This window comes from Chelmon rostratus, chromosome 17 (assembly GCF_017976325.1).
Source record: "Chelmon rostratus isolate fCheRos1 chromosome 17, fCheRos1.pri, whole genome shotgun sequence".
NCBI classification, from domain to species: domain Eukaryota; kingdom Metazoa; phylum Chordata; class Actinopteri; order Chaetodontiformes; family Chaetodontidae; genus Chelmon; species Chelmon rostratus.
In genome coordinates this window covers 14,678,730-14,704,587 of record NC_055674.1, presented here as the reverse complement: position 1 = coordinate 14,704,587, position 25,858 = coordinate 14,678,730, and the positions used below count along the sequence as shown (strand labels likewise).

Genomic DNA, 25,858 nt, shown 5'->3' with positions numbered 1-25,858 from the left:
TCCAGTATTTATTGATGACTGTCTCTCTTACAAAGAATTAAATTTAAGTAGAGCAAAAAAATTAATAAAATGACGAATATGTACGTTTTGAAATTAATATCATACATTTTTTATGTAAAAATTATCGCAGGCTTTAAAAAGCGCCATTTTGTTGCATTTTTTTAAATTTATTTCTGTATCCTATTTTTCATTATGTAAATCGTGATATACAGTAAGGTCCTCATACATGTAAACAAAAAGGCCTCTCCTGTGGCCACAATCCTATAACATGAAAAAATCGATAAAACGACAATTTGATCATCAAGTCTGTTTTTCTTGTCACAACAAACAGCATGCAACATATTTCGGCACGCCCACTCGCGGCTACTGCATGTTTATTTTGCAGATTGCGTTTGTTTCGTGCTCACAATGCAGCTGACTTGGCGGTGCCTTCAGACAACTGGCGTGACTCCGCCCAAACAAGTCACCCTAGAACACATATCTAACGCACCTGTATTACCGTAGTTTGGCACGCGCATTTACGCTCTGTGCTGAGACCAAATCCGTGCTCGCGCACGAAATCCATTTACTCCTCAGTAGTAGAAAGGGCCCCGATCGAGTCGCGTTTCTCCGTCAATTAAATACTCCGTTCAATCCTCAGAAAAACGTTAAACCGTGCTGATAGCGGCGGCGGTCCCTCGGTGAAACACACTGACAGAGCAGGAGCGGTTTGGAGAGGAAGAATGGCGGATTCAAACAGCACTGCAGCGGTCGGGGCCGCGGGCTCCAACAGCGCTGCTGCTGCCGGGGCGGCTGGCACGGTTGCGCATGATGGAGCGCCCGCAGCGGGGTCCAAGCCGGGATGCGAGTCCGTGAAGGGCCAGATGTTTGACGTGGGCCCCCGCTACACGAACCTGTCTTACATCGGGGAAGGGGCTTATGGAATGGTTTGGTGAGTTGTGCCTGCCGTCTCTGCTGGGCCATCGAAGTATCTAAATCAAAAGTGCTAGCTAACATAAGCTGTTTGCAAATACTGTAAGCCAGATAACGTTAGCTGTTGTATTCAACAAGCGCTGCCCAGTAAATGCAAGTGCTGTCACGATGTATGTATTTAAAACAGCTACCCAACATTCAGACATTTTTTTTTAAACTCAATGCAACCGATGTTGTGGTTAGCAGGTTAGCTGACTAGCTACAGGCGTGGCTATGAGCTTTACAGGAAACAAGATTGGGAGTGATTGCGCAGGACGTAGTTGCTCTTCGATAATAGATCTTTTGCAGACTGCATTTGACCGCAAGTTTGAGTTTGCTATCGCTGTAGCCGTTTTCTACACGGGGCATCAGTCCCTCAATCACATTCATCTCTAGTTGATTTCTGATTGCTAAACATTCAGCCTGCAGCAGAGCTACTGCAGAGGATGCGAGTGGGATTTGTCAGCTGTCCCAAGGCCTCTCCTCGTGTTATCTCTGTATGTGATCTAAAGCTTTGTGTGGACGTGTTAAGCAACCCTGTTGCACTTGACATCGATGCCTAGTCATTGCTATCGAGGCAGAGCTGTGAACACGATCAGATGTGACAGCATTGCGTGTCGGTGCAACGTGAATGGTAGCATGAGAGCTGGACCCACACATCCATTTCAGCAGAAACACTGTCACTTTCAAACAGGAGTGTGACAGCACAGTGCTAATTTGTTTGTGTCATCACGGTCATGTGATCCCACTGTTGCAGCATTTGGTGTTTGTAAACATTGTCAACACCCACTGGTTGGCACAGTGAAAGAAAGCAAGTTGGGGGTTCAGTCATATGATTTACATCAGCTTCAAAACTGTTCATTTTCATTCGGGTGTACAGATATTTAGCGACAAATGTGATTTTTTTTTTTTTTTAAACGGTGATACCATCCAGTCCTGTTTGTTCATGTCCTGTATTTCAGCCAAAGAAGAAGGTTCACAGGTGTGTGAACATGCCCACTTTATGCCGCGTGTTGTGCAATAAGAAAATACCCACTTTCACTCATAGGAAAGATGTGATGTAACTGTTGTTCCCGTTGAGGGTGTGTGTGTAAAAATCTGTCTTAGACTATTTTTTCCCAGCAAAGGGCGTTGGGTAATCACTTATGGATTTGATGATTTTGTTTTTTGTAATTTAGGCCCCAAACCCAACAAAGGTATTAACAGTAAACGTAAGGGCTCCAGAAACACACCATGTACAGCTGCTCTCAGTACTGCCTGGTCTCCATCTACTCGACACCTACACCACACTTACACTGCACCTACACTCAGGCCTACACCTACAGTACTTCACGACATACCACTGCAAAAAGAAGTGTCACATGTGCATCTTGGCAGCCTGCAACGCCCTTTTTGGAGCTTAGCATTAGCCCAGCTTCTGATACCGTCGCTGTGTGTGAATTGTGCAGTGTGTAATATGAGACCTGTTTTGTGCTTCTTTCCACATCCACCCTATGCAGCTCTGCTCTGGACAATATGACAAGCCAGCGCGTTGCCATCAAGAAAATCAGCCCATTTGAGCACCAGACGTACTGCCAGCGCACACTGAGAGAAATCAAGATCCTGCTGCGTTTCCACCATGAGAATATCATCGGCATCAATGATATTCTTAGGGCACGGCAAATTGACAACATGAGGGATGTGTATCCTTTAATGCTTTATTAGATTAAACTGACCTTAAAAAAAACAAAACATGTTCTATCCTTAGCTTGTGACGGTTTAAAGAATTTCAATACGACATTAAAACACAGCGCAGTTGCTGCAATACCATAGTGCATGCAGCATCCTACTTTTGATCTAAAGTCAAGTTTCCTTGCAAATCCTCTCAAATTCTTTAAAAACACTAAAAAGAAACACATTTACCTTTTTAGCGCTTATCTTTTCATAAGTGTAGCACTTAAAAGGCATTAAACTAAACATCTGGTCATGTGACATTCAGTAACCCGTAAAAAAAACTGCGCTGACCTTTGTGTGAGACTTTCAGCGAGTCTTTGTGGCTTTGAGAATTCTCCTTTGGCTACGCCTAGCGTAAAAATTGATTAAACATGTGTCCACATGTGGTGAGGTTAAACCGAACAAATAACAAGTCGTCGCTCTGTGACTCTTCCCACAGAGCTTCAAGATCGGTTTGACCAAGAGTTCAGGGGGACAGTTAATTGTAAGAAGGAAAAACTTGTGAGACAGTTGTGTTGCTCTTGAAGTTTATGGCCGGACAAGCTAAACTAAAAGGTCAAATATGTAATCTAGATAATTCAGTTGTTTTGGGGAGCTGGGTGTTGCTGATAATTAATCTAAATCTACAGATTGTACTTTGTAGATTTTTGTTGTTTGATAGTTTTGAAACAGACATTTAAAGTAATTTAGATATGTACTAGATAAGCACTCTGATGTGTAGGCACAAATGTCAGTGAAACTGCTTATCTAACACCTGTTTAATCTATTTTGGCTAGTTTATGTTCAACAACTCAGCTCTGATAATTTACAGTACCCACATATTTCAGGTCAGACCTCTCAGACAGCCTGCAGAGCAGCTAGCGGTGGAATGTGGGCACTGCCGGTCAGTGAGTTGCTGCTTTCTCTGTGAAAAGCTGCTTTGTCCACTGAAAGATGGAAAGGAAATGTGTGCTGTCCTTGTATTTTTTTTTTTTGTGTGTCACATATTCTTGTTCGATCTCTTTAGTTGCTCCGCTATGTTGTATTGTGTTGTTGCTGACTTGTGATGAATCCGGATGAGGGCAGATGTAACCAAATGGACGGCACCAACACCAGTTAGTGGTTTTATTCTGTGTGAAGCTCAGCTAGTAGGAACACTTCACATCATCTCCTATATCAACAAGACCGAGGGCACAAACGTGACCGAAGCAACTGCACAAACATGCAAACGCTTTGAGCCACGCAAGATCAATTTCATGAGTTATTGCTTTCTGGAGTGAGTCACCTGAAAAATCTTAGAGGTGCAATGTGTAAGAAGTGGTATTATGAAACAGGATGGGCCCGGGGCCAGCTGGGTAGCATGGTAACTTCAGTAGATACCTCTGCAACACAGTACATAGACGTGTTTGATATAACGTCAGAACTGTTACTTCTTCGTATTCTGTTCCGTGTTTGTTCATGTTATGAAAATTATGTCTAATGCAACACATGCACAAGTCGCAGTCTGAACATTGCAGCTAGGGGGCGCAACGGGACAAAGCCAACCCATTCCGTTTGGGTTCACTGCTGTTCAAAACAATCATGGCTGACCAGTTCGTTGAAGCTCTAGCTGAACATGTAATAATAATTATAATAATAATAGATTTTATTTATAACGCACTTTACATTTGAACACAAATCTCAAAGTGCACAGTACCCTTATACATGTCCGTGTAAGGGATCAGTTAAGGATGCTTTTACCACCTCTTCAGTCAGACAGGAATGCAATTGAACATGTAAACACTGTGGTCCTAGAAATGCCCGACTAGCTCTAAATCGTCCTCTTGAAGACGGATGTTTGTTCCCTTAGTTTGTTATTTAAGACATGTTTATGTTCACTGGGGTCAGGTGCTTGTGTCTGCTAGGCCTGGTGTCGTCATTTACCTTTACATACTGTACTTGTGTTGATGAGGTTTGGGACTTCACAGTTGTACAGTTATGCCTGCAGCTCTGTGAAGCTGCACTTTAAGCACAATGGTGCATTGAGCTAAATACTACTGCTGATGTTCACCATCTTAGTTTACAGTGTTAGCTTGCTAACATTTTTAAATTATCACTAAACAGAGAGTGCAGCTGGCTTCAATTTTTAATTTAATTTTCAAAATGATAGGAGGAAAAATGAGGATTTCTAAAGTTATAACAGATCATCCTGAAGTGGACATAAATGTCATGTTTGTCAAATATTATGGAAATCCATTCAGTAGTTGTTGAGGTAATTTAAAACCACATTCACTCTGTGCTGTACCGGGCCCCAAGTGGAAAATCATAAATACAAAAAAGAAATCACAAATCTGAAAAAATTCCCCAGTCAGCAGTTACTTTTTTTGTGATAGAAGAAATTAAGATAAAAGAGTAGGCTAGCTCATCCTTCTGAGGGGTCCCTCAATGCAACACGCGTGTAGTGGGTTACGCTGATGTCATCTCAGTGACATGCATCATACACTTTTATTTCTACACAAGATGTAAGTGCAGAAAACATGATGAAAAAAAATTATCGTACCCAGAAGCTGAAGGCTTGAATCAATTATAATAATAATAATAAATAATAATTTAGGACAACATTGAAATTGCTCTCAGAGCGGTCCTTATGTTTCTCCTGTTGTCAGTGGATACTTTGAGTCCTGTCGTTGTCCTCCCTGACTCATGGATCCTTCCAGCTACATCGTGCAGACTCTGATGGAGACGGATCTGTACAAGCTGCTGAAGAGCCAGAAGCTGAGCAACGACCACGTCTGCTATTTCCTCTACCAGATCCTGCGAGGCCTCAAGTACATTCACTCAGCCAACGTGTTGCACCGTGACCTCAAGCCCTCCAACCTGCTCATCAACACCACCTGTGACCTCAAGGTCCACACACACACACACACACACACACACACACACCATCACTGTTAACAACAAGGCTACTGTATCTATTTTGTCAGCAGCTGTTAACCCCGCAGCAGAAAAAGAACAGTTTTGGTGTTTGGTTTGTTATTTTAGGCGGATGGTTGATTTTGCTCAAGCAGCTACAGCACAATTACATCTGAACACTTTGCACAGTATAGACAGTATAGTCTATGTGGAAATCCTACATTTAAATGTTGCAAATGTCAGTATTGAACATTACCTGTATTTCAAAGTTAATACATGGTAGCTGGTTCTTTTTTTTTTTTGTATAAAAAATTGTATTTGTGAAGTCAAATGCGTATTTTCAGTTAGCAAAAAAAACATTTCACACAAGAACCATGATGTCGATTTAAACATCGGTACTAGTAGCAAGTTACACCAGCTCTCAACAAGACTGAAAAGGATCTCAGGAATGTAGGATACAGGTGATGAATTGGCCACGGCTCCGCCACAGTTATTTCTCTTTAAATGATCAACACTTTAAGCCCTCAAGAGAGTTTCACGACAGCATAGCATAGAGGAGCCTGGTGGCCTCCTCTTGTGTCCTGTTGGTCTATGTGTGGCTCATATGGAAATGGTTTCACTTTGTTCTCAAGTGTTTATTTTTCTTATGTCGGCAGATATCTAGCCAAACTCGAAGGGGCCAGAAGTAAAAATACTGCTGAAATACGACAGAGTTTATTATTGAGGATCTAAACAGGCTAACTGAACATCATTTAAGTGCATAGCATACGGGTTGAGAGAAAGGGCTTTAGGCATCACAGATTCATGACGGACAGCAATGAAAGGGCCACAAGAACTGAAAACCCATTTTAAGATGTAATAAAAAATGAAGAAAACCAACAGGACAAACAGGAGGCAGGAGAAGTAAAGTGAACCGTACGCAGGTCTTGTCAGTTTTTCCGTCTAAAAGTTCAGCCAGTGGGTGTGGGGTTTGACCTTTAAATATAAGCTGGCAGACTGACGTTTCTGACCTCTGACCCTTTGGTTCATCCTCAGATCTGTGACTTTGGCCTGGCACGGATAGCCGACCCCGAGCACGACCACACGGGTTTCTTGACCGAGTACGTGGCCACGCGTTGGTACAGGGCTCCAGAAATCATGCTCAACTCAAAGGTAGGTGTATGAGGAGCTGATTTGCACTCTGCATCGGACTGGATAGCTTCTTAGTTTGTTGACTGTGCGTACTACATGTGTGTTCGTGTCTCAGGGCTACTCTAAGTCCATTGACATCTGGTCGGTGGGCTGCATCCTGGCTGAGATGTTGTCCAACAGGCCTATCTTTCCCGGGAAACACTACTTGGACCAGCTCAACCACATACTGGGTAAGACAGTATTCTCATTTCCACTAAATGTTAACACTGTGACATTGTCTGAAGCACCTGTTACATTCATCAGTCATTTTTATTTGCAAGACAATCATCAACTCTGATTTTCTTGTATTTTTCTTGTCTTTGTTTGCAGAGTGATCTTTTAAATTTAAACAGCTTGTACATATTACCATAACAGTGTTCAGATCACTCAACTTATGAAAACTGCATGTGGATAGGTTCTGTCTCAAACAAAGTAATAAGAAGTGATTGAGCTGGAAATGGGGCGAGCATCGGACCTGCTTTGATGCCATTTATGGAGGATTTTCACCACACAAACAGCTCCATCTGACCATCAGCTGACCACATGGCCGGCCATCAGCCATACTGAAAGATGTCCCTAACTCTCCTGTGTGTGCAGGTGTCCTTGGCTCTCCGTCTCAAGAAGATCTGAACTGCATTATCAACATGAAGGCCAGGAACTACCTGCAGGCCCTGCCTGACAAACCCAAGGTCCCCTGGGAAAAGCTCTACTGCAAGGCTGACTCAAAAGGTATGGAACTCATTCTCATCCAGGCAAAATCGTGTGTGTACTCCCAATGCTACTGTTACGTCCATATCAAATAAAATAAGCTTAACTTTAAAATATCCAGCAATGCAGTGAAGAAAAAATATGTAAATACCTATGAAAAGAATGAAATATTTGGCTGTTTTAATATCCCCTCAACAAATATTTCGACATTGTTCATATTACTGCACAACCTGGTGACTGAACTAACTCAAGCTTTTGATGAATCTAACGCAGCTCTGGACTTGCTGGGCCGCATGTTGACCTTTAACCCCATCAAGCGCATCAGTGTTGAAGAGGCCCTGGCTCATCCTTACCTGGAGCAGTACTACGATCCCACAGACGAGGTAGGCACAGATGGAGCCACCAACTCCAGCTTAACTTAGAAAATGCCAAGTTGTAAGAGGTGAAAAGCTGTGAAATATTGGCATTGAGGAATGTGTTCAGTAAAGCAGGTTGTCTAAAAGCTAAAGAAGTAAGTAGTAAGAATGGAGGCTTTTACAAGCTCAATTCATCAATATTAAAACTACTCCGCAGAGAAAAACTGAATAATGACAACAGCAGGCCTCAAGTCAGCCAAGTTTTGAGATTTGCACAAATGTTGGAGGCAGAAGGGCTCATTCATTCAAACATGTCTGTCATTGTTTTCAGCCGAGAGCCAGGATTTAACCGTGAGCCTTTCTGCTTTGTGCCGGGAATCCTCTTAGCTGTGTTCGGAATGCAATTAGCATTAAGTTTTGCTTCATGCTTCGGCTTGAGAGATGTTAAAGAATGTGATCGCTAATCACGTCACATCTTACGTCAGCAGAGAAGGAGTCCTACTACTGTACTGTACTGTACTGTACACAGCTTTCACAAGGCTGTACAGCAGTTTCTGCTGTCTCTTATAAGTTTAATAACTTTGCAGCAAGTTGCAGCTGTGTAACACAAAGCACTTCTCAATTTTACCACCAAGACTTTTTTTTTTGTTTAAAGCTGAATGTTAGCTTTTAGTTGAAGGTTTGTACAATCTGTTTGTGTGTAGCCAGTAGCAGAGGAGCCCTTCACTTTCTCCATGGAACTGGATGACCTTCCCAAGGAGAAGCTGAAGGAACTGATCTTCGAGGAAACGGCTCGTTTCCAGGAAACCTACCAGGGCTCCTGAGACACGCAGGTACACGAAAAGACCAGCTGCCTCACACCCAAACGCGCGTAGTCATAGCAAAGTTAAGTTTCAGTTTTCATTTTTAGTATTCAGTATTTTTCCACCACACACACATTCAGCTACAGACCAAGCACGTTTTCTTGGTTAAAGTGTCAGCAGGTTTATCTGAATGATAAGAGGCTAAATTATGTCTTTTCTTCCGATGCCTGGCTCTTTTTTTTGCCATTATCAAGCATTTGGAGGGTGAGATTAGCGCAAATCAGCAATATGCGCAATTAAAGAGAAAGTAACTTTAACAAACTACGTCAGTCAAAATGAACCACTTTAAGTATCAATTTGTGTCAGAAAGCAGCATTTAAAGCTGTTTCACCCCATGTCACCCTGTTTTTTTTCTTTGAACTACAAGAGCTGTGAATAGAATTTGTGGTTGCTTGAGACCACTAGATGTCAGTGGAGCAAATGGCATTCATGCATTCATTGAAACACTGCAGCTTCCAGTGTTTGAACCTATTAAAAGACGTACATGGCTCCTGTGGTGAGCAGAAATCGAAAGAAACTGGTGGTTGGTCAGTGTTGTAATCAGACAAAAGCTGCCACATATTACGGGCTTAATGGGTTATTAAAAAAGGGCAATTACACTAGTCTCATTATTCAAACTAAATGGTTTGATGCAGGTTCATCAAGAACTTAATTTAGAATGAGTCTGGTCTGGTTTGACACGGGTCAAGCTGTGTGCATGTCATCTCCTGAGCTCAACAAGGACAGCCTACGAGACACAGTGGGTGAAGGCCTTTTATTAAGAAGACAAATGGTCAACTCCAGAGTGACAATGTCCAGTAAGCAGTGTGAATGTCCTGCTGCTATCAGCATGCATAATGTTCCAGGCTACTGTTTTATATCCAGCGAGGGAATTTGTCTGAAATTTGGACTCTGAAAATGGTCTTGAACTTGAATGTGTTATTCCTGTCAACTGGGATAACGTTTAATTTTGAAAATCATGACCATATTCATGACAGTGCTGAGGTGCAGGAAAAACAACAAAACCTTTGAGACTGGTTCTACACAGTTAAGCCACTTTTCCACCGTTGGTATAGTACCCAGATCCATCCCTAACCCATACCTACATGTGCCTAAACCCGTGATCCACCGCACACGGTATTCTTAAGTGACGAGAATCTATTTGATGTCGAGAAGCTGCAGCATTTACTAACTGACACTAAATTTACTGCCAGATTGACGACCTCCTGCTCACCTTTTCCTCTGCTCTGCTCGGATTCACATTGTGTACTGAGCTACGCTTCTCTTAGAACAACAAGAGCACAATGGAGGGCATCCAATGTTTCATATTCTTTCCTCTCAGTATATTGCCGTTTATTACAGCAAGGAGACGAGCTTAGTTTGAGAAAAGGCTGCAGGCAGCGAGACAAAAGCCTGCTGGAAAGAAACAGAAGAGTCGATCCTGTTGTCTCTGATCAATCAACAGACTGCAGTGTTTGTAGCTCCACCTCACATACTGAACAGCATCCAATGGTGTGGTTCTGTTGGTACCATGCACAACTTTTACAACGCCAAAACAACCATTCTGCTGTGTAATGAACTGAAGTGAACCGGACTGCTCGGTGGAAATGTGGCTTTAGATCCATACAGGTGTCTATTTCATTAAAAAGCCCAGCTTTCCTGTCTTTAAACACTGACCATCTCACTCACCACCTTAGTTATTTACTTGGAGCTTAAAACAAATGTGAAAGTTATTACCTGAACTGTCTGTTGTTTGGGTTTTATTTAGCAAAGATACTTCTTGGTAGAAATTTCTCTGGCTGTAGTTTTCTACAGTTCTTCAATGCAATATGTGACTGTAATGGACATTTCTGGTCACTCATGTCTGCTATATCTTAGCAAACAGTGAGTGAGTCAGATCCTCTCCTACAGGAGGTAATGGCCCTAAGTCCATTTCTTTGTCTTTTCTTTTCTTTTTTTTTTTTTTTTAGCCCTAAAGAGTGACAAAGCCACACAGAGGCTTGGAACAAGAAGACCCCAAAACGACATGCTAAAACAAAAGAAAAATGCATCTTCAAGCAACCAACAAAAAGAGAAAACAAGAAATATGAACATTTAACTGCTTATCTTTCCATTTCTACTGCAAGAGAGCTAAGCCTAACTTTGATTTCTGTGGTTGGGTGGGGTGGTAGGGTCTGGCATACTCATGCTGTTTCAGTTTTGTCCATGTTGGACTCTCCCTCCTCTCACCTGTGTAACGCCCTGCCTCATCCTGTCCCATCTACAGTAACTCGTGTCCTGTCCCGTCCCGATCGAACCCTTTCTTTCTCCTCTCCTGCACCTGTCGCTGATCTGTCTGTCTGAGCTCTCCTGTCTCTCCTCTCTCTGTCGCTCCCTCTCATATAAACACATACTACTGTATTAACCAACACCATAACTCTCTTGTCTTGCGCCATGTAAATTCCAACCGGGAAAAATTGAGGGCTAAAAGAACGGGGGATGCTAATCGGGTGTGTGTATGTACATACAAAAATATAAAAGCTTTTGTTTTCTTTTTAAGTGTGCTTGTTGCAGTTTTTGTTTGTACACCGTTGTTCGAGTGTTTTCAGATCAGTTCAAAGTCGTATTTGTATGTTTTGGGGTTTATATTTGCTAGTAATTTTTTGATAACTTGATTTCGAGACAAACATTCAATGTTTTAGTGGCATGTTGGCAGGTTTTAGATTTCTTCGTTGTCGCTCTTCTTTTTTTTTTTCTCCCCTGAAAACAAACTGTGTATGATGTTCATATGAATGCATGCATTCCTGAAATTAACCAAAGTGGCAGAGAGATGCGAGAAACTTTGCTGGGGAGCAACTAAGGGATACCTGTCATAGTTCTGAATTGTACCTTAAACACATTTCTTTACCCGTAACTCGTACCAAGGGCGGACAAAGCTGAACACTCTCTTCTTTTATGAAAAGTTGGTTATATTTAGGAGGAGCTACACAACGGGAACAAAGCGACAGTTTCGAACAGCATAAAATATAGTTTAGTTTGCGTGCCCATTCGGGTATTACAGCAGCAACACCTAAGCCCCATTTTCCAGAACATTCACAGTGCTTCACGCTGTGCTTCAAATTAGCAGCACAAATGAGAGTCAGAGACCTGAAACATCAGAAATGTAACGATCAGGAACTACCTGACGTAATCTGACTTTTATCGTGGAAGATACTGCCAGAATACGCTAGTGTAACATTACTGTGTTGTCCACACTAGCCCTAAAATATCCCTTTTTCTTTCAAATACAACCAACATCAAATAGCTGATCCAGTGTCAGTATCACATTCCTGTATTAGATTACCTTTCTGTTACAAACGCATAGCAGCTGCCTGGTGAACTGCTTGCCTTACAACATCACTGAGACTCTCTATCATCTTGAATCCTAAATTTCCAGAGCCATGTTTAAGGAGCACATAGAGTGTTCTGGAAAACGGGGCCTGGTCGCGCTATCATTGTCCCACGTTCCAACCTGTTGCCGTTTGACCCCGAATGACTGGATGCAGTCAAACGTGTACGCAGGCTGCGGTCTAACCATCAGCGAAGGCCCGAATCTAAAATTTCTGTAGGAAATTTAAGAGACCATGCATGAATGCAGCATCCAGAAGAGGGACTTGCACTTTACAGCAGAGCATTTTGGGATTATGATCGTTCTGGCTCACTGAAAGTTGCAAACTTTTACAAGAACAGCTCCTCTTTCACAACTACTGAGAAAACTGCATGTGTTTCTGAAAATGCTGTGCTCGTGTCATATAGATGTGGATGATAGACTTGCAAGCGTTCTTTGGCTGATGTGAGCTGTCCGTATTTGTTTTGCTTTCAGGCACCTCTGTATTAGTTAGTGCCAAGTCAGATATTTCAGAGCTTTCAGAGAATTCGTAACCATTATTTGGACGTGGACATATAGGCTGTGTTAAAGTCGGAAACTCGTAATCATGATAACTCCGATGTGACTTGAATGCGGCACGATCAATAGCAAAATGGTCAAACTCAGGAATGTCAGAGTGCTGCACAGTTATTCCTGCTCAGTGCGCAGCCAAGCAACCATCAGCCTTCATAGTTGTACAGCATATATCCCATTTTGTGCGCTCCTGTTCCCTCTCTCCTCCGCCTGGCTACCTGTTAACATACCAGGTGTTTATTCTTCAGTGTGGGTGATTTAGTGCTGCACTGGCACGCATTCCTCATTTCTCAAGAGCTTCTCGTGTTTCTTTGATTGCGTGCATGTGTGTTATTACCTGTGTGCATTGTTCCTGTCAGCTGTGAGTGTCTGCCCCCTCCTCTGTCGTTGCTCTGGATGTGACTGTACTAATAGCTGCTTGTTGGAGCACCACCTGCAGGTCCAGCTCAGTCACCAGCTCAGCCTGCACTAATTTTTTGCCTGTTGCACTGGGACCAGTAGAGGAGCCCCCAGAATGGACCGACACGTGCATTGGATCCCCTCTGTGTCAGGGCAGGCTAACAGACTCCAGATCTGGAGCGCTCGCCGGCCTCACCTTCTCGTCGGCAGAGTCATTGGTTTGTTTTTACGTCTCGGGCTCGAGCCGCGTCATAGGCTGTTTTCTCAGAAGCCATAGCCAGCACTCTGGGATCGGTGTGAGGCTCTTTGGTGCATGGGGTGATATTCATCCTTTTGTTCAACCCCCCCTGACTCTCACCACGCTTTACTTAAAGGGCTGCCCCCCCCCCCTTCCTCTTCCTCTCCCCCCCTGTGTCTGCTTCTCCTCTGTGGGACTGACTTTGCTGCCACTTGTCCTCCTCCCCTCCTCAGAAAAACGCCTGGATCATAGATCATGGACGGTCACACAAGCAGGAAACTGACTGCAATCATAACCCAATCAGCACGCCTGCACTTTTGTCTCTCCAGCCACACTCGCTCCCCTTCAAGGTCGTTGTTTTGGTTCACTCCCTGTCCTGCATCCTCCTTGTTCGGCTTTAAGTTTCACCTGCTGTGTGTGTTTGGACTCATGGATCGTCTGCAGTAATTTGTCTTTGTACAAGTGTTTGTGTATCTGCTCCTCAGTAACATAAAGCCAAGACTCCTTTTGTCCTGTATGTGTGTGTGTTTTGGAAGTGTGTATTGTTTCCTCGCAGCTTGGACCCTCTCCCTGCAGTTACCTGTGCTTTTACATCTGTGAGACTTTTTTTTTTGTTTTTGACCAACACCAAAACAGCCGCACAGATATTTTCTTTGTCCAGGCTGTGCTTGCTTTTTTTTCTTTTCTTCTTCAACCTGCCACCAGACCAAACATCTCACTGGGTAACCATGGGAACGAACCAAGAGGACCACATTTTGCAATCCTCCTGACATGCTCACGCACACACTTCCTCTCTCTTTCTGAGGAGTGTAAGTGTGTTTGTGAAAAGTTGCACTTAAACACACCATATACATTCAGAGTATCGAGTCTAAAGGCCTGTCTGTCACGAGGCCTGTTTCCAGATATTGTTGTTTTTAAATGGCTGTTCTTATTATTGCTATTGTTGTTATATTGGTGAGTTGTTGTTTTTTCTTTCTTTTCTTTTTTCTTTTTTTTTTTTTACATAAAAGGGAGTTAAAGTTGTATCATTTTTTTAATTATTAGGATGTTTTTATTTGTATTTTTTTTCTCCTTATTTCTCTTATGGGCGTGATTATTATTGGCAGTGTTTTCAATCTTTCTGAAACCTTTCTTCTTTTTTTTTCTTTGATTTCCCCTCCAAGATCTTATAAGGAATTATTTTAAAAGAAGATATAAGTAGATTGTGAAAGAGATATGAGTTATTGAGGGTTATAGTCTGTATATTCATGGGTATTATGAATTAAACGATTAACAAAGAAACAGAATTATATACATATGATTAAATAAAATTTCCTGATACTGTTGCAACACTTTGTTGATTCTTTTTCCCTCTCTGTGGTCTTTTGTTTTTCAGCTCCTCTTGTGTAAAATCATTGAACTCCTACTAATTCTAACTACTAATAGTCAGACTTCAGATAGATGCATAAAGCTGTCTAGTTCTCGACAAAATACTCCTAAAGCGGCACTAATTTGTTATGAATTCTGGTAATTTCATCACTAAGAAACATGGCTGACTGGACAACACCCCCCACACCTCCTCCCACCAGAGTAAGAAGGGGATGGGCACTTGGCTTGGTATAATCAGAACCATTTTATGAAGCAACGGTATTTTTCCACGTTGAAAAGTTAAACATCTTCAAGGACCGGAAAACCGCAGAACAACCACAAATACATGCATAACTAACACAACATGATGCAAGACAGCTACAGACACAAAAATGACCCCACAATGATGCAAACTGGAGCCTGTTGCACAAAACCAGGATAAAGGATTAAGCCGGGATATGTTGGTTATCCTGGGTCAACTTATCCTTGATCTGGTTGCACAAAAGCGGGATGGGGGAAGTGGGATATGTTTTGACATAAGTTACCATGGAGATTTATTCTGTGGAGCTAGCCTGCTCCAGACTATAGCTATCTGCTATTGCAGGCCATATTCAACTTAAATGTACAGAATGCACTTTAACTAAATAATTTAAAACATATTGGTCTCTGATCAGCCGACCACTGTCGTCATCTGGGAAGATGGCTGGATTGTCCCAGTCCAAGTCTGATGGCACTTTGGGGGCCCTCTCCTTCCTCAGACAGGCCACATTATGGATGACAGTACAAGCCGCAGTAATATCGCATGCTCTGTCTGGACTGACCCTCAGATGGTGCAGACATTGGAAGCGTGCCTTCAGGAGGCCAAAGGTCATCTCGATCCGAGCCCTTGTCCTGGCATGGGCATTGTTATATGCCTGCTGTGCTCCCTGAGGGTCTGCGTAAGGTGTGAGGCAAAAAGGCTCACAGGCAGACCCTCTGTCCCCCAGCAGCACACCAGAGAATTCACCTGTGAATGCAAAATGTCATCAATAGAGGGACATTCTTCACACAACCTTGATGTTAAAAAGTGGCTGTTAATCGAGGTCATATGGCTCACTTTGTGACAGGTGCCGATAGACTGCAGAGGACCGAAAGATTCAGGAATCATGGACTGAGCCATCAGGCAACGTGGCCTGGCTTTGCTGATCAGGTAGTCAGCATTGCAGACCATCTATAATTATTAGATGTAAACGATTAAACCAATCAATGCACATCACAAACAATTTACAGTGTTCATTAATGTCATAAAGTCATGTTCACCTGAACATTAATGCTGTGAAAGGATTTCCTGTTCACAAAATCTCCCTCATGGGCACCTGAGGGGTTAGGTCAGGTAGTGAGTGTGTGTTTGTGCAATACTTACGCATTCAGGCGATCTGCAACACTTTGCCACGCTTTCTCTCATTGTTTTATGGCAGTTGTTTGTTTGTTTCACCTGGCTTGATAAATCCATGTCTACTTATCCTGGCTTGGCGTTTGTGCAACCAATTAAGCCTGAACTCTGTTGTTTTGGATTGGTTGGGCCAGGCTCAATAACTTATCCTGGATGTCTGAATCCTACTTTTGTGCAACAGGCCCCGGGTCACAAAGTGATGCAAAACGACCACAAAAATAACAACTACAGACAAATCTGGGTGTCTTGCTCAAGTGTAGGAGGGTGTGCATGGCCTTTAACATGTGTGTGTCCAGGGCCCTGTTGTCTCATAAGCAATCCATGGCTGTGGCAGCTACTTATTGATATTATCTCATATTAGAGTATTTGCCATTCATTTATTACACTGAATTAATCATGTCAAAGTTAATAATGTAAAGTTTATTATTGCCAAGAATCTGAAGCCCCTCAAACGTCAACAGCTTCTAAACCTGCCCTGTTCACTCCAGCATCGTTCTTAGTGATTGAGACATTTTACTGGGATGCGAGTGGCGCAGTACACTGCACAGTGGGTTAAGACGTGTGTGCAGTGCAGAGCTGTAGAAGCTGTGGATTCTTCATCTGTCAGGACTCGCAGTAACTCGCCGCTCAGGAGACCTTCCAAATGAAAACGACTGACGCCGTCCTCGCAGGAACTGTTCAGCAGGTGCCGCTGTTTGTTACCGTGGAAACGCTGGTCAACCTGAGTCATCGATTGTTACCATGGAAACGTGGCTCTTAGTTCTGAGCCAGCCTGGGGATAGGCTGGCTAACTTTTTAGCCTTAAAATAAGTCCTTCGAACTGTCTCACCTGCATTAGAATAATCTGAAAGCAAAACTGACATTAGCCTAACACTACAGACCAGTCTGAAATATGTTTATGAAACTGGCCCCAGAAGTGAACTTAAAGCATGAGAGTCACAGGAATGTGTACAATGAACTTGCTTTTCCTGCTGTGCAGCTCACCCATCTTCTTTCATGACATGTCTGAGCATGGCTCCCCCCCTCCATCCCTGATATTCCCACAGTCTTTGGCCATGACTGGAATGAACACAGGTCTGACAGCAGGAAAACAGAAACGTGGGCACACAAGGAACATGATTCCTCTGACAGAATGACCGGGATGTGCTTGTGCTCCATATGTCAAAAGGAGACAACTGCAAAAGCGAGAAAATGCTGGAAAGTCACGTCACACTGCAGTGAATAGATTCCATCCTGGTGAAAACCAGGCTTGTTGTAACATTTCAGAGGCGGCTCGGCCTGTCACGCCAATTGTTTGTCACATTCCTGCTTTGCTGTTGAAGCTGAACAATACAGTAATGCACTCTGCTGACTTTGTACTGTATATATGGCGAGCATGCATGCTTCTAGACATGTGAGTTTATGGCCTTGTGGGTCAAAGTCATATATCCACACACCACATCCCCTTTGACAAACACACACAGGCAAGGCAAGAATCCTTTGTCTTCCTCCAGGCCAGCTACCTGCTACAAACTATGCCAAGTTAAATCTGGAAAGGACAACAACCGCTTATTTTCCTCATTTTGCACCATCTGTGAGTTATCGTATGATCATATGATTTAATCACGTATGTGTCACATACGATCTGCATCATTGAATACTGAAGGCCAACCTTACCCTCCAAACAATGAGGCAGAATAAAAGAAATCCTAGAAAGGTGCTGGCAAGCATGCAGTGTCCAGGTATGACACACGTACACAAAGCCACCACTATTCCAGCTGAACAAAAGCAGTTAAAACAGAGTGAAATAGTATTGCTACAGGCAGGGGAGAGGCCAGAGAGAGAGAGAGAGAGAGAGAGAGCAGTGAGGTGAGCTGTGGGTTAAGAGCTGGTGCTTGATTAACTGATTTTTACAGCTCTGAAGGTTTCAGGTGCGTTCACTGACAGTGAGCTAGACGGAGACTTTCTTTGGTCTTACCAGTCAGTCCAGTTTGTTCTTATCTTCCCAGGAAGACATAGAGAGACAGTCTTCAGTCAAGCTTTTGGATTTGTTTACCTGAAAGCACAGTTCTAGGTCTTTATTAAGAGCTTAATTATCTGTTCCTGAACAAGGACACAGTTACTTTAGTTTGATCACTGTTTTTGTGGTGGGACCTTGCACAGACTCAGAAGCTCACGGTCGCACTTGTTGGAAACGATGAGCAGTTTTCTGTACTTCATCCTCCCGGCTCTGGGTGGATACACTCTCACCTCGCTGTACCTGCTGAAGAACCCACTCATCCTGCACCGGAGGAAACGCACAGCCTTTCACAGCATACACATCTCACACAGAGGAGGTAAGGATGCAACTGGTGGTCCGTGTGGCGGGAGGGGTACCGTGATGCCTTATCAGTCCAAGCAGCTCAGGGTGTGCAGAAGTCTTACTGACTGTGAAGTAGCCAGGGAGGTGGAGGGATGTTTGTATTTTTGTTTCACTTTCCCCCCATTTTAAAGGCTCATTTTATCCACTGGTTGCACAATGTTGGGGAAAGAATCTACACAAATGTTTAATTTGGAAGGTGAAGGTGTAATAATTCTCTCCAACAGAATCTCATTTCATTTTCATTTTTTTTTTTACCAATATTGCTGTCAACCTGCAGCAAGTAGCTCAAATGAAGATGTGAAAAGTCAACAAATAGCACAAGAAGCATGTTGAGAAGGGAATCCAGATGTGTGATTGCTAACCTCATGGTGTGAGTCTCTGGCTACTAAAACATCTGGAAAAATCCTTTGGTATGGTATGACTACACTGAGGAGCTTCCAGTGTGTTGTTTGATCTGTGGTGTTATTATTCACGGTTTCCTCCTCACCAGCAGTAGAGACAGCGATGCAATATTCTCAGACAGTTGTTAGCCAGCCCAGATGTTGCCCTCTGTGCTATTTTTCTGCATACTTGGCTTCCCTGGTGCTTCTCTGCTGCCATCATCAACCCTCTGTTTGTTACCAGGATGTGGAGAGAGGATAGAGAGCACGATGGCGGCATTCACGAAGTGAGTATCAAACTCAAGAGAGACCTGTGAGAAAAACAGATTACTGCTTGGATTCATCAACCTGTCAGAGTCTCTCAGCTTCAAACGTGGCTATTTTGCACATTTTCTCTTATAAAATATCCAGAAATATTTCAAAATGCTGAAAATTTTGACGTGAATTGTTGCATTTAGGATTTATGATGGATTATATAAACATGTGGAATTTAGGTTCACCAAGAAAAAATGTGACAAAATGCATTTTATCAGAATATGATAGAGAAATTATGACATAAACTCATCACAGAACAATAATCCAGCAAATCAGTGACATCTGTGACAACACTGACATGAACTACAGCCTTACAGCAGCCTCAGAGCTAAGAAATAAAATTGATGAAAGTTGATAAACGGCACAGATTTACTCCGATTTGCCTCAAATCAAACCATGTCACCAACCTCAAGGCTCAAGGGTCAACTGCTAAATGGGAGTAAGCATGATAAATAAAAAAAACACTAAAATAAATAATGCAGTCAGTTCTTCAGTGAGCTCTTTACAGCCTCCTCCACCATTAGGAAGAGCCACCCTTAATGTGGATATTGATATGTTTGACTGACAGTGAGATAGAGTAATGATTCATTTGCAAGCCTTGTTTAAAACAGCGAGCAGGATGCCGGCTTTCCTCTGATGTCCTCAGAGAGTCTGTGACCAATCGAGCACCACTGAACTTACTCTGAACTTACATTTAGCATCGGTGTGCTTTGGATGCTGCGTGAGAAACTGTCCATGCAAGATTTTGGGCTGCACAACAGCATATTTGGAAATCTAAGCTACTTTAGTCTGTGAAGGTTAAGAAAGCCACACATTTGATGCACCCACACAGTCCTCAGATCAGATGACAAGTTAACAAATCTGCAAAAACACTGCTAAAATGTGAATCCTAATATTCAAGCTATCAAAGATGCTGAATATCGGGCTGTCTAAAATGTATTCAGTGATGTGCTGAACAAAATGTGGACTTCAGGAGAGAATAAATCCTTTGTTGTTTGATGCATTATAAGTCTTACATCCTTTTAGCACAATACATTTTGGTTTCTTGTACTTAAAGAGATTATTTCATGTTGTCTTACATCACTTTTTATCTCTGCACCTCCATCTGTCTCCAGTGCGGTGGAGCAGGGCACACAGATGCTGGAGCTGGACTGTCACTTGACGCACGACGGACACGTGGTGGTGTCACATGATGAGAATCTGCTGAGGGAGACCGGCCACGACATCACCATTTCCTCACTCAAGCTACAGGTGGCTAGGACAAAGGTCACAAGGTCCTGCTGAGACAGTAGCTGCAGCCTTCGGGCCAAACAGAGTGTCCAAGCGGTGGTTTACTGAGGGGGGGGGGTATTGTTTTAGCCCACCATGCTGGTATGGAAGGGGTTTAAGGATTTTCATTTTGGGATTAAATATGTATAACCATCAATTACATTTTCATGTCAAATAAATATCTGCCTATATATCAGGTTAGTCATCTGCTCCAGTTTAATTGCAATGTGCAAAAGAGCTGCAAAGCCAAATGTTCATTTTAAATTTACCCAAGAGGCCTTGTAGCCACATCTCACTCAGCAGAACTTGTGAATTTGCTTGTATTGCACTGGATAAAACCTGGGCCCAAATTAACCATTAACCCAGCAATAACAATAAGCACAGAAGGTTGTGTGTGCTGAGGAGAGACACGTTTCTGCCATTGACATTCACAGTAATCGGCAGCTAAGATGATATGGTTTCTGAGTTAAGGTGACAATCGTACCAAGAATACCCCAAGAAGGATGTGCAGTTTTTTTTTACAGTAATCTTGATGATATGATTTCTAAATGATACATGCCTCCATACATCTGCTTTCTTTAGGATTTGCCTCTGTATAAGGAGCGACTGGAGGTCACATTTTATACAGGTGAGTTCCTCCTCTCATTCTCTAATTCTCAATCATTAACAGGAAGACAGTTCATGCAGAGGTATGTCAGTAGGAGTGTGTGTGAGTGTGTGTGCAGTTTTCACCCCTGCCTCTCCTCCAGGTCGCTACAGCAGCGGTGTAGACAGGAAGTTCGCTCTGCTGGAGGACGTGTTCAGGAAGTTCCCTAAGATGCCTGTCAGCATTGAAATCAAAGAGAACAACCACCAGCTGATAGAAAAGGTAAAGCACACCTAGAAAAACAACTGACCGCTCGCACCAGAGCAGCTTCAATACTCTTCCAGTGGTATGAAAGAAGCTCCAGAATATGAAATAATGTTCATATTTGTCTGTAGTTTTCAGTCTGGTGGATATATTGGATCCCCATGCTGTGCTCACTCTAAAAGCTCCACTCACCATTAAACTGTGACACAATATGTGCCGACATTTTAGAGAGATGATATGAGGCACTGCCAAAAACAAGCAGATAAGAACTCACTAAGCAATAAAACAAGGTTACTCATAATTATCACATAAAAGTTACATGGCCTACTCAACTGGGCAACAAACATTATAATTCCTCGGCTTTCTCTGGCTTTAAATGTCTGGATGAAATACTAACCAATCACACTATGGGCAGTTTCTCAATAGTCTGGGTCTCAGGTTTGTTTTTTGTTTGTTTTTTTGAGGCTTTGCTTTAGCAACTATCTGGTTAAAAATCAAGATTATCCCTGAAGATGAGATTTAAATTACAGCCCCTGTTTGTCTCTGCTGGTATGCACTTTATAGCACTTGCGTGTGTCTGTCTGGTTTCGGATTAAGTGTCCTTTCCGGTTTGGATTCACCTTCATGTTTCATCATTTAATCAGTGACCCTCCCTTGTTTGTGTGTAGGTGTCAGATTTGGTGAAACACTACAATAGGGAGGACATCACTGTCTGGGCCTCAGTGAACTCCAGCATCATGAAGGAATGCCGCACAACGGTACATAATCCACCTGGGGGAGACAAAGTTACTTGTGCAGCATTTTACTATCAGTTCACAGCCAGTATGACATTATAGTGGCTGCTTGATCGATGCGGGTGAAATTAAAGTGTGAACTGTGTCATAAAAACTGTCTGTCTGTCTCTCTGCTTCCTCGTAGAACGGCTCCATGCCGTACAGCTTCACTGTGAGACGAGGAGTGCTGCTTCTGCTTCTCTTCTACAGCGGCCTGCTGCCCTTTGTGCCGCTGGGAGAGAGTCTGCTGCAGTTCTACCTGCCACAAATCATCAACAGGTGTGGCTGCAGGCGTGTGTGCCTGTGCATGTTTGAGTCCATGTGTGTGTCAAGCGTGTGTCATTATACTGGAAAGAAGATGTTCTTCATCTCTGTCCAGCCTATTTCATAGCTGTCTTCATTTCAATATGCTGTGTGCGTCTAACAGATCTTACATATATTCTTAGATTTTCTCCTCTAATCTGGTGGAAGATAAATGTGTCACAGTGCAGATGTGTCTGTTCTTTCTGTCTTTGTGTGTTGAAGGACGTTCATCCCTGAGAACCGCATCCTGAGGAACAGGCTGGTCGTCTATCTGATAGAAAAGTGAGTGAAGTTTCCAAGAGGACCACTAGTGCCTTTCTTACAACTGACTCGCTGTATGTAGAAATCTAAAACGGTTGTAAGAGAGTTAAGGCCCAACATGTCAGCGAAAAAAACTGAGAGCATTTGTGAGAACATTACATCCACAATACATAGAGTGGTGCTTTTCTGCAGTGTTGCAACATTTTGGAGTACAATGACGCAGTTTATATCACAGCAAGATCAAATTCTGGATTATTTCTTTTTACTACTGTTTGTCTAAAAAACTGAATTATTTATGTACTAAATCCTGTTGTCATTCCAGAGTAACAATGAGGAAGAGTCTTTTTAAACACCTCGCGGCCCGTGGAATGCAGGTATGAAAACATTAGCAGAATCAGGTAAATTTTGTCATACAAGGAAATGTCCTTGTTTGTGTATAGCAGTAAACATAACAGAAAATAAAAATTAAGTAGTGCAAAAGTCAAGAGTTAATCTGAAACAGAAATTTAAATGTATGTAAATATATGTTTTTTAAAGTGAAAAGAGCTGTGCGGTGTTTACAACAAAGAGGATGGAATGTGCAGAATATTAACCAAAGAACGTGCGAATGTTCACAGTATAAAGAATATGTGCAACGTGCAGACATAATAGTCCAAAGCATGGGCGTTAGTGTAACAGTCACAAACAGTACAGGAACAACAAGGACAAGGTTTTTTTTTCTTGTCACTGCTTGTCCCTGCATCATCAACTGTGGGACTTCATTTTACCGAAACACTTCATGGTTTAATGCACATTACACTCCAGTATCTCAGCTGAGACAAACAGTAACACTGACACAGCCTCTATGAGTGGCTTGAATGCATCACCTCTGTCCCGATGAGAGCAGCCTCTGCTGGGATGAGATCACCCCCATCGTCAGACCATGAGTGGTCACTGAATAGTTTCACAATGGGAGTCATATGCAGTAGCCTTGTCAGCTGCTGAGGGCGTCACCGCATTTGAACGCTTGTGAGTAATTCTGAGGTAGTGACTAAGAAAAGCTCTTCCTCTTATTATCTGCATAAAAACAGAGGGATGAGATTTCCTCTGCCTCTGGGAAACGTGGATTTATGTAAGTATTAAGAGTAGGAATCACAGGGTAGCTCAAAATAGCTTTACTTTCACCATGTGTTTCGCACAATTCAGCAGTATGTAATGTATTGTGAGACAAACATCTGTGTCATGGTACATGGTTCCAAAACAGTTGGGATACTGTGTAAAACATAAATAACAGAATGTGAGAATTTGTGAATCCTTTTGGACATATTCGCAATTGAAAACATTACAAAGACAAAATATTTAATGTCTGACATCATCAGTTTCATTGATTTTTGTAAATCCTGTCCCAACTTTTTTTACTATCTGGGTTGTATATGTGTAATAAGTAAGGATATATGGACAATGTGTGAAGTAAGTGCATACATCCACTGTATGTGTTAGTATAAGTACAATATACTGTAAAATTTAGTAATGCAATATCATTATGCTGCTGCCATGGCATTAACAACATATATTGTTGCAACATACTTTAGTCTGAACGAGTGCTCCTCAGCGCTTCAAGGTTTTACTCTATGCTGATGTCTGATCTAGTTTGGCTGTTATGTTTGAGACAAATGCAACCCTCCAAATTTAGGACAACAGAGTTTGACTTCCATTGATGGTCAGGTCACGTACTGTAGCTCAAAATGGCAGGAAGGATAACAGGGGAACAGGACGCCATCTGATTCTTTCACTCGTTTTGTTTACTTCCTTAAAGGTGGGGTGAGTCATTCTGGAGAGTTTCTTCACAATACAATTTCATATCAGCACGCCAGATGTACCGCTTTCTACCCCCATCTCCCCTCCCCTTCCCCTAGTCCTGTGCACGAGCACGAACACCACCTGTTGCCGATTGGCTGGAAAATTGTTGTGTGACTCGACCCAAGCCACTTTGATTGTTTCCCATTTACAGAGCCAAGCCTTTTTTCATTCACTGAATTTCAAATTCAGCAACTAACACTGACCTTTTAACGGTGAATGGTAACACTTCCCTTTGCCACTGAGCTTGCACATTTGATGAAAGAAGTAACACAGAAATGACCAAAAAGCATTGTTATTCCACCAAATAAGAAAATATTTCAAGGTTTGTATGTTTATTTTCCAGGAAGTGCACAGGTTGTTATTCCTCATAGCGACGTTTCTTATAGCAGGTTTGAGGTCAATAGTATCTTGAGATGTGTATAAAATTCCAATACCAGAAATCCAGAGAGATTTATTTGGGATTTGGGAGGGGCAGTGATGCATAAAAGGAATGGTAAGCACCACTCACAGTCATAAAACAATGCATGTGTTTTGACGTGTTAAAGGGGACCTGAACAGACAATTGCAGCTGACTAATACATCTCTAATTGCAGGTGCACTTGTTTGTGTGCAATACGGATGAAGAGATAAAGGCTGCATTTGAAGTGGGGGCCACAGGGGTGATGACTGACTATCCGACCCTTCTGTCAAGCTACCTCAGCAGACACCGAAGTCAGGATTGATCAGACACATCCACGCATGGCGACAGTTAATAAGTCAGACATGGAAGTGGCGAACGAGGATTGTGTGCAAAAAAAAAGAGAAGAATAATCTGCAATCAATTTCTATGACATTTCATATTAGTATGTGTTTCTGTGCATGTGTGAAAGTGTGTTGCGTGTGTCAAGTATTCATGTGTGCATAAGTGTGACCAGAGGAATGTGCAGGGGTGAGGAAGAGGATGAGGACAGAGGACAACAAATGAATAAATAAATATTTAAAAAGGAAGAAGAAGCAAGGATATGAAGACAGAAAACAAGAATATTGGTGACATGTGTTGTCTGACTTGTTTTCATGGATCCACTTGAGAATGTATTGGGGTTGGTTTGCCAAGAAATAATGGGGGAAGTGCGGGGCATCAAAGTCTCCTTGTTTTTTTTGCTTTTTGTTGATTTGATTCTTTTTCCATTAATATTTGGTGATGACTGAGTTTAATGATTTAAACCAGGTGAGGCTGAACTGGAATCACTGAGAACAGATCAGTGAATTTAGGGGGCATTGTCATTTCAACAGCTATTCTGCTGATAACTGATACTGGTACTGATACTGATACTTTTTTATTTGAGCAGCTCAAATTGACAGCCTGAGGGAAACGTGAATCCCTGTGTATAACCTCAATCCCCAAAAAGTTGCTTTGTAAAATGTAAATAAAAACAGAATGCAGTCATCTGCAAAAAAAACTGTTAACCAAAAACAGATTTACAAAATCTTCCTGAGCCCATGTAGTAACATCCTTTATCCAGTCATGTGTTCACAAAGTGGTAAGCCTCGTTTGTGAGCGACTGAGCCTTTCCAGGATGCTCTTTTTATACCCAATCATGA

The 25,858-nt window shown here is 42.4% G+C and overlaps 2 protein-coding genes across 2 annotated transcripts; both read left to right on the top strand.

Annotated features, from left to right (window-relative positions):
* Positions 1 to 503: 503 nt before the first annotated feature.
* mapk3 (mitogen-activated protein kinase 3) lies at positions 504 to 13,270 on the top strand. Its single transcript, XM_041958018.1, has 9 exons — positions 504 to 931; positions 2,451 to 2,633; positions 5,340 to 5,529; positions 6,571 to 6,687; positions 6,782 to 6,896; positions 7,303 to 7,434; positions 7,687 to 7,796; positions 8,474 to 8,602; positions 10,582 to 13,270. Exons 1-8 carry the CDS (start codon positions 723 to 725, stop codon positions 8,591 to 8,593), a joined length of 1,176 nt encoding a protein of 391 aa, XP_041813952.1. The 5' UTR covers positions 504 to 722; the 3' UTR covers positions 8,594 to 8,602; positions 10,582 to 13,270.
* Positions 13,271 to 17,822: 4,552 nt separating this feature from the next.
* Positions 17,823 to 25,792, top strand: gdpd3a (glycerophosphodiester phosphodiesterase domain containing 3a). The gene is made up of 10 exons (XM_041956971.1): positions 17,823 to 18,261; positions 18,912 to 18,954; positions 20,098 to 20,233; positions 20,834 to 20,879; positions 21,001 to 21,119; positions 21,770 to 21,859; positions 22,020 to 22,153; positions 22,400 to 22,459; positions 22,761 to 22,812; positions 24,871 to 25,792. Exons 1-10 carry the CDS (start codon positions 18,123 to 18,125, stop codon positions 24,997 to 24,999), a joined length of 948 nt encoding a protein of 315 aa, XP_041812905.1. The 5' UTR covers positions 17,823 to 18,122; the 3' UTR covers positions 25,000 to 25,792.
* Positions 25,793 to 25,858: the final 66 nt, after the last annotated feature.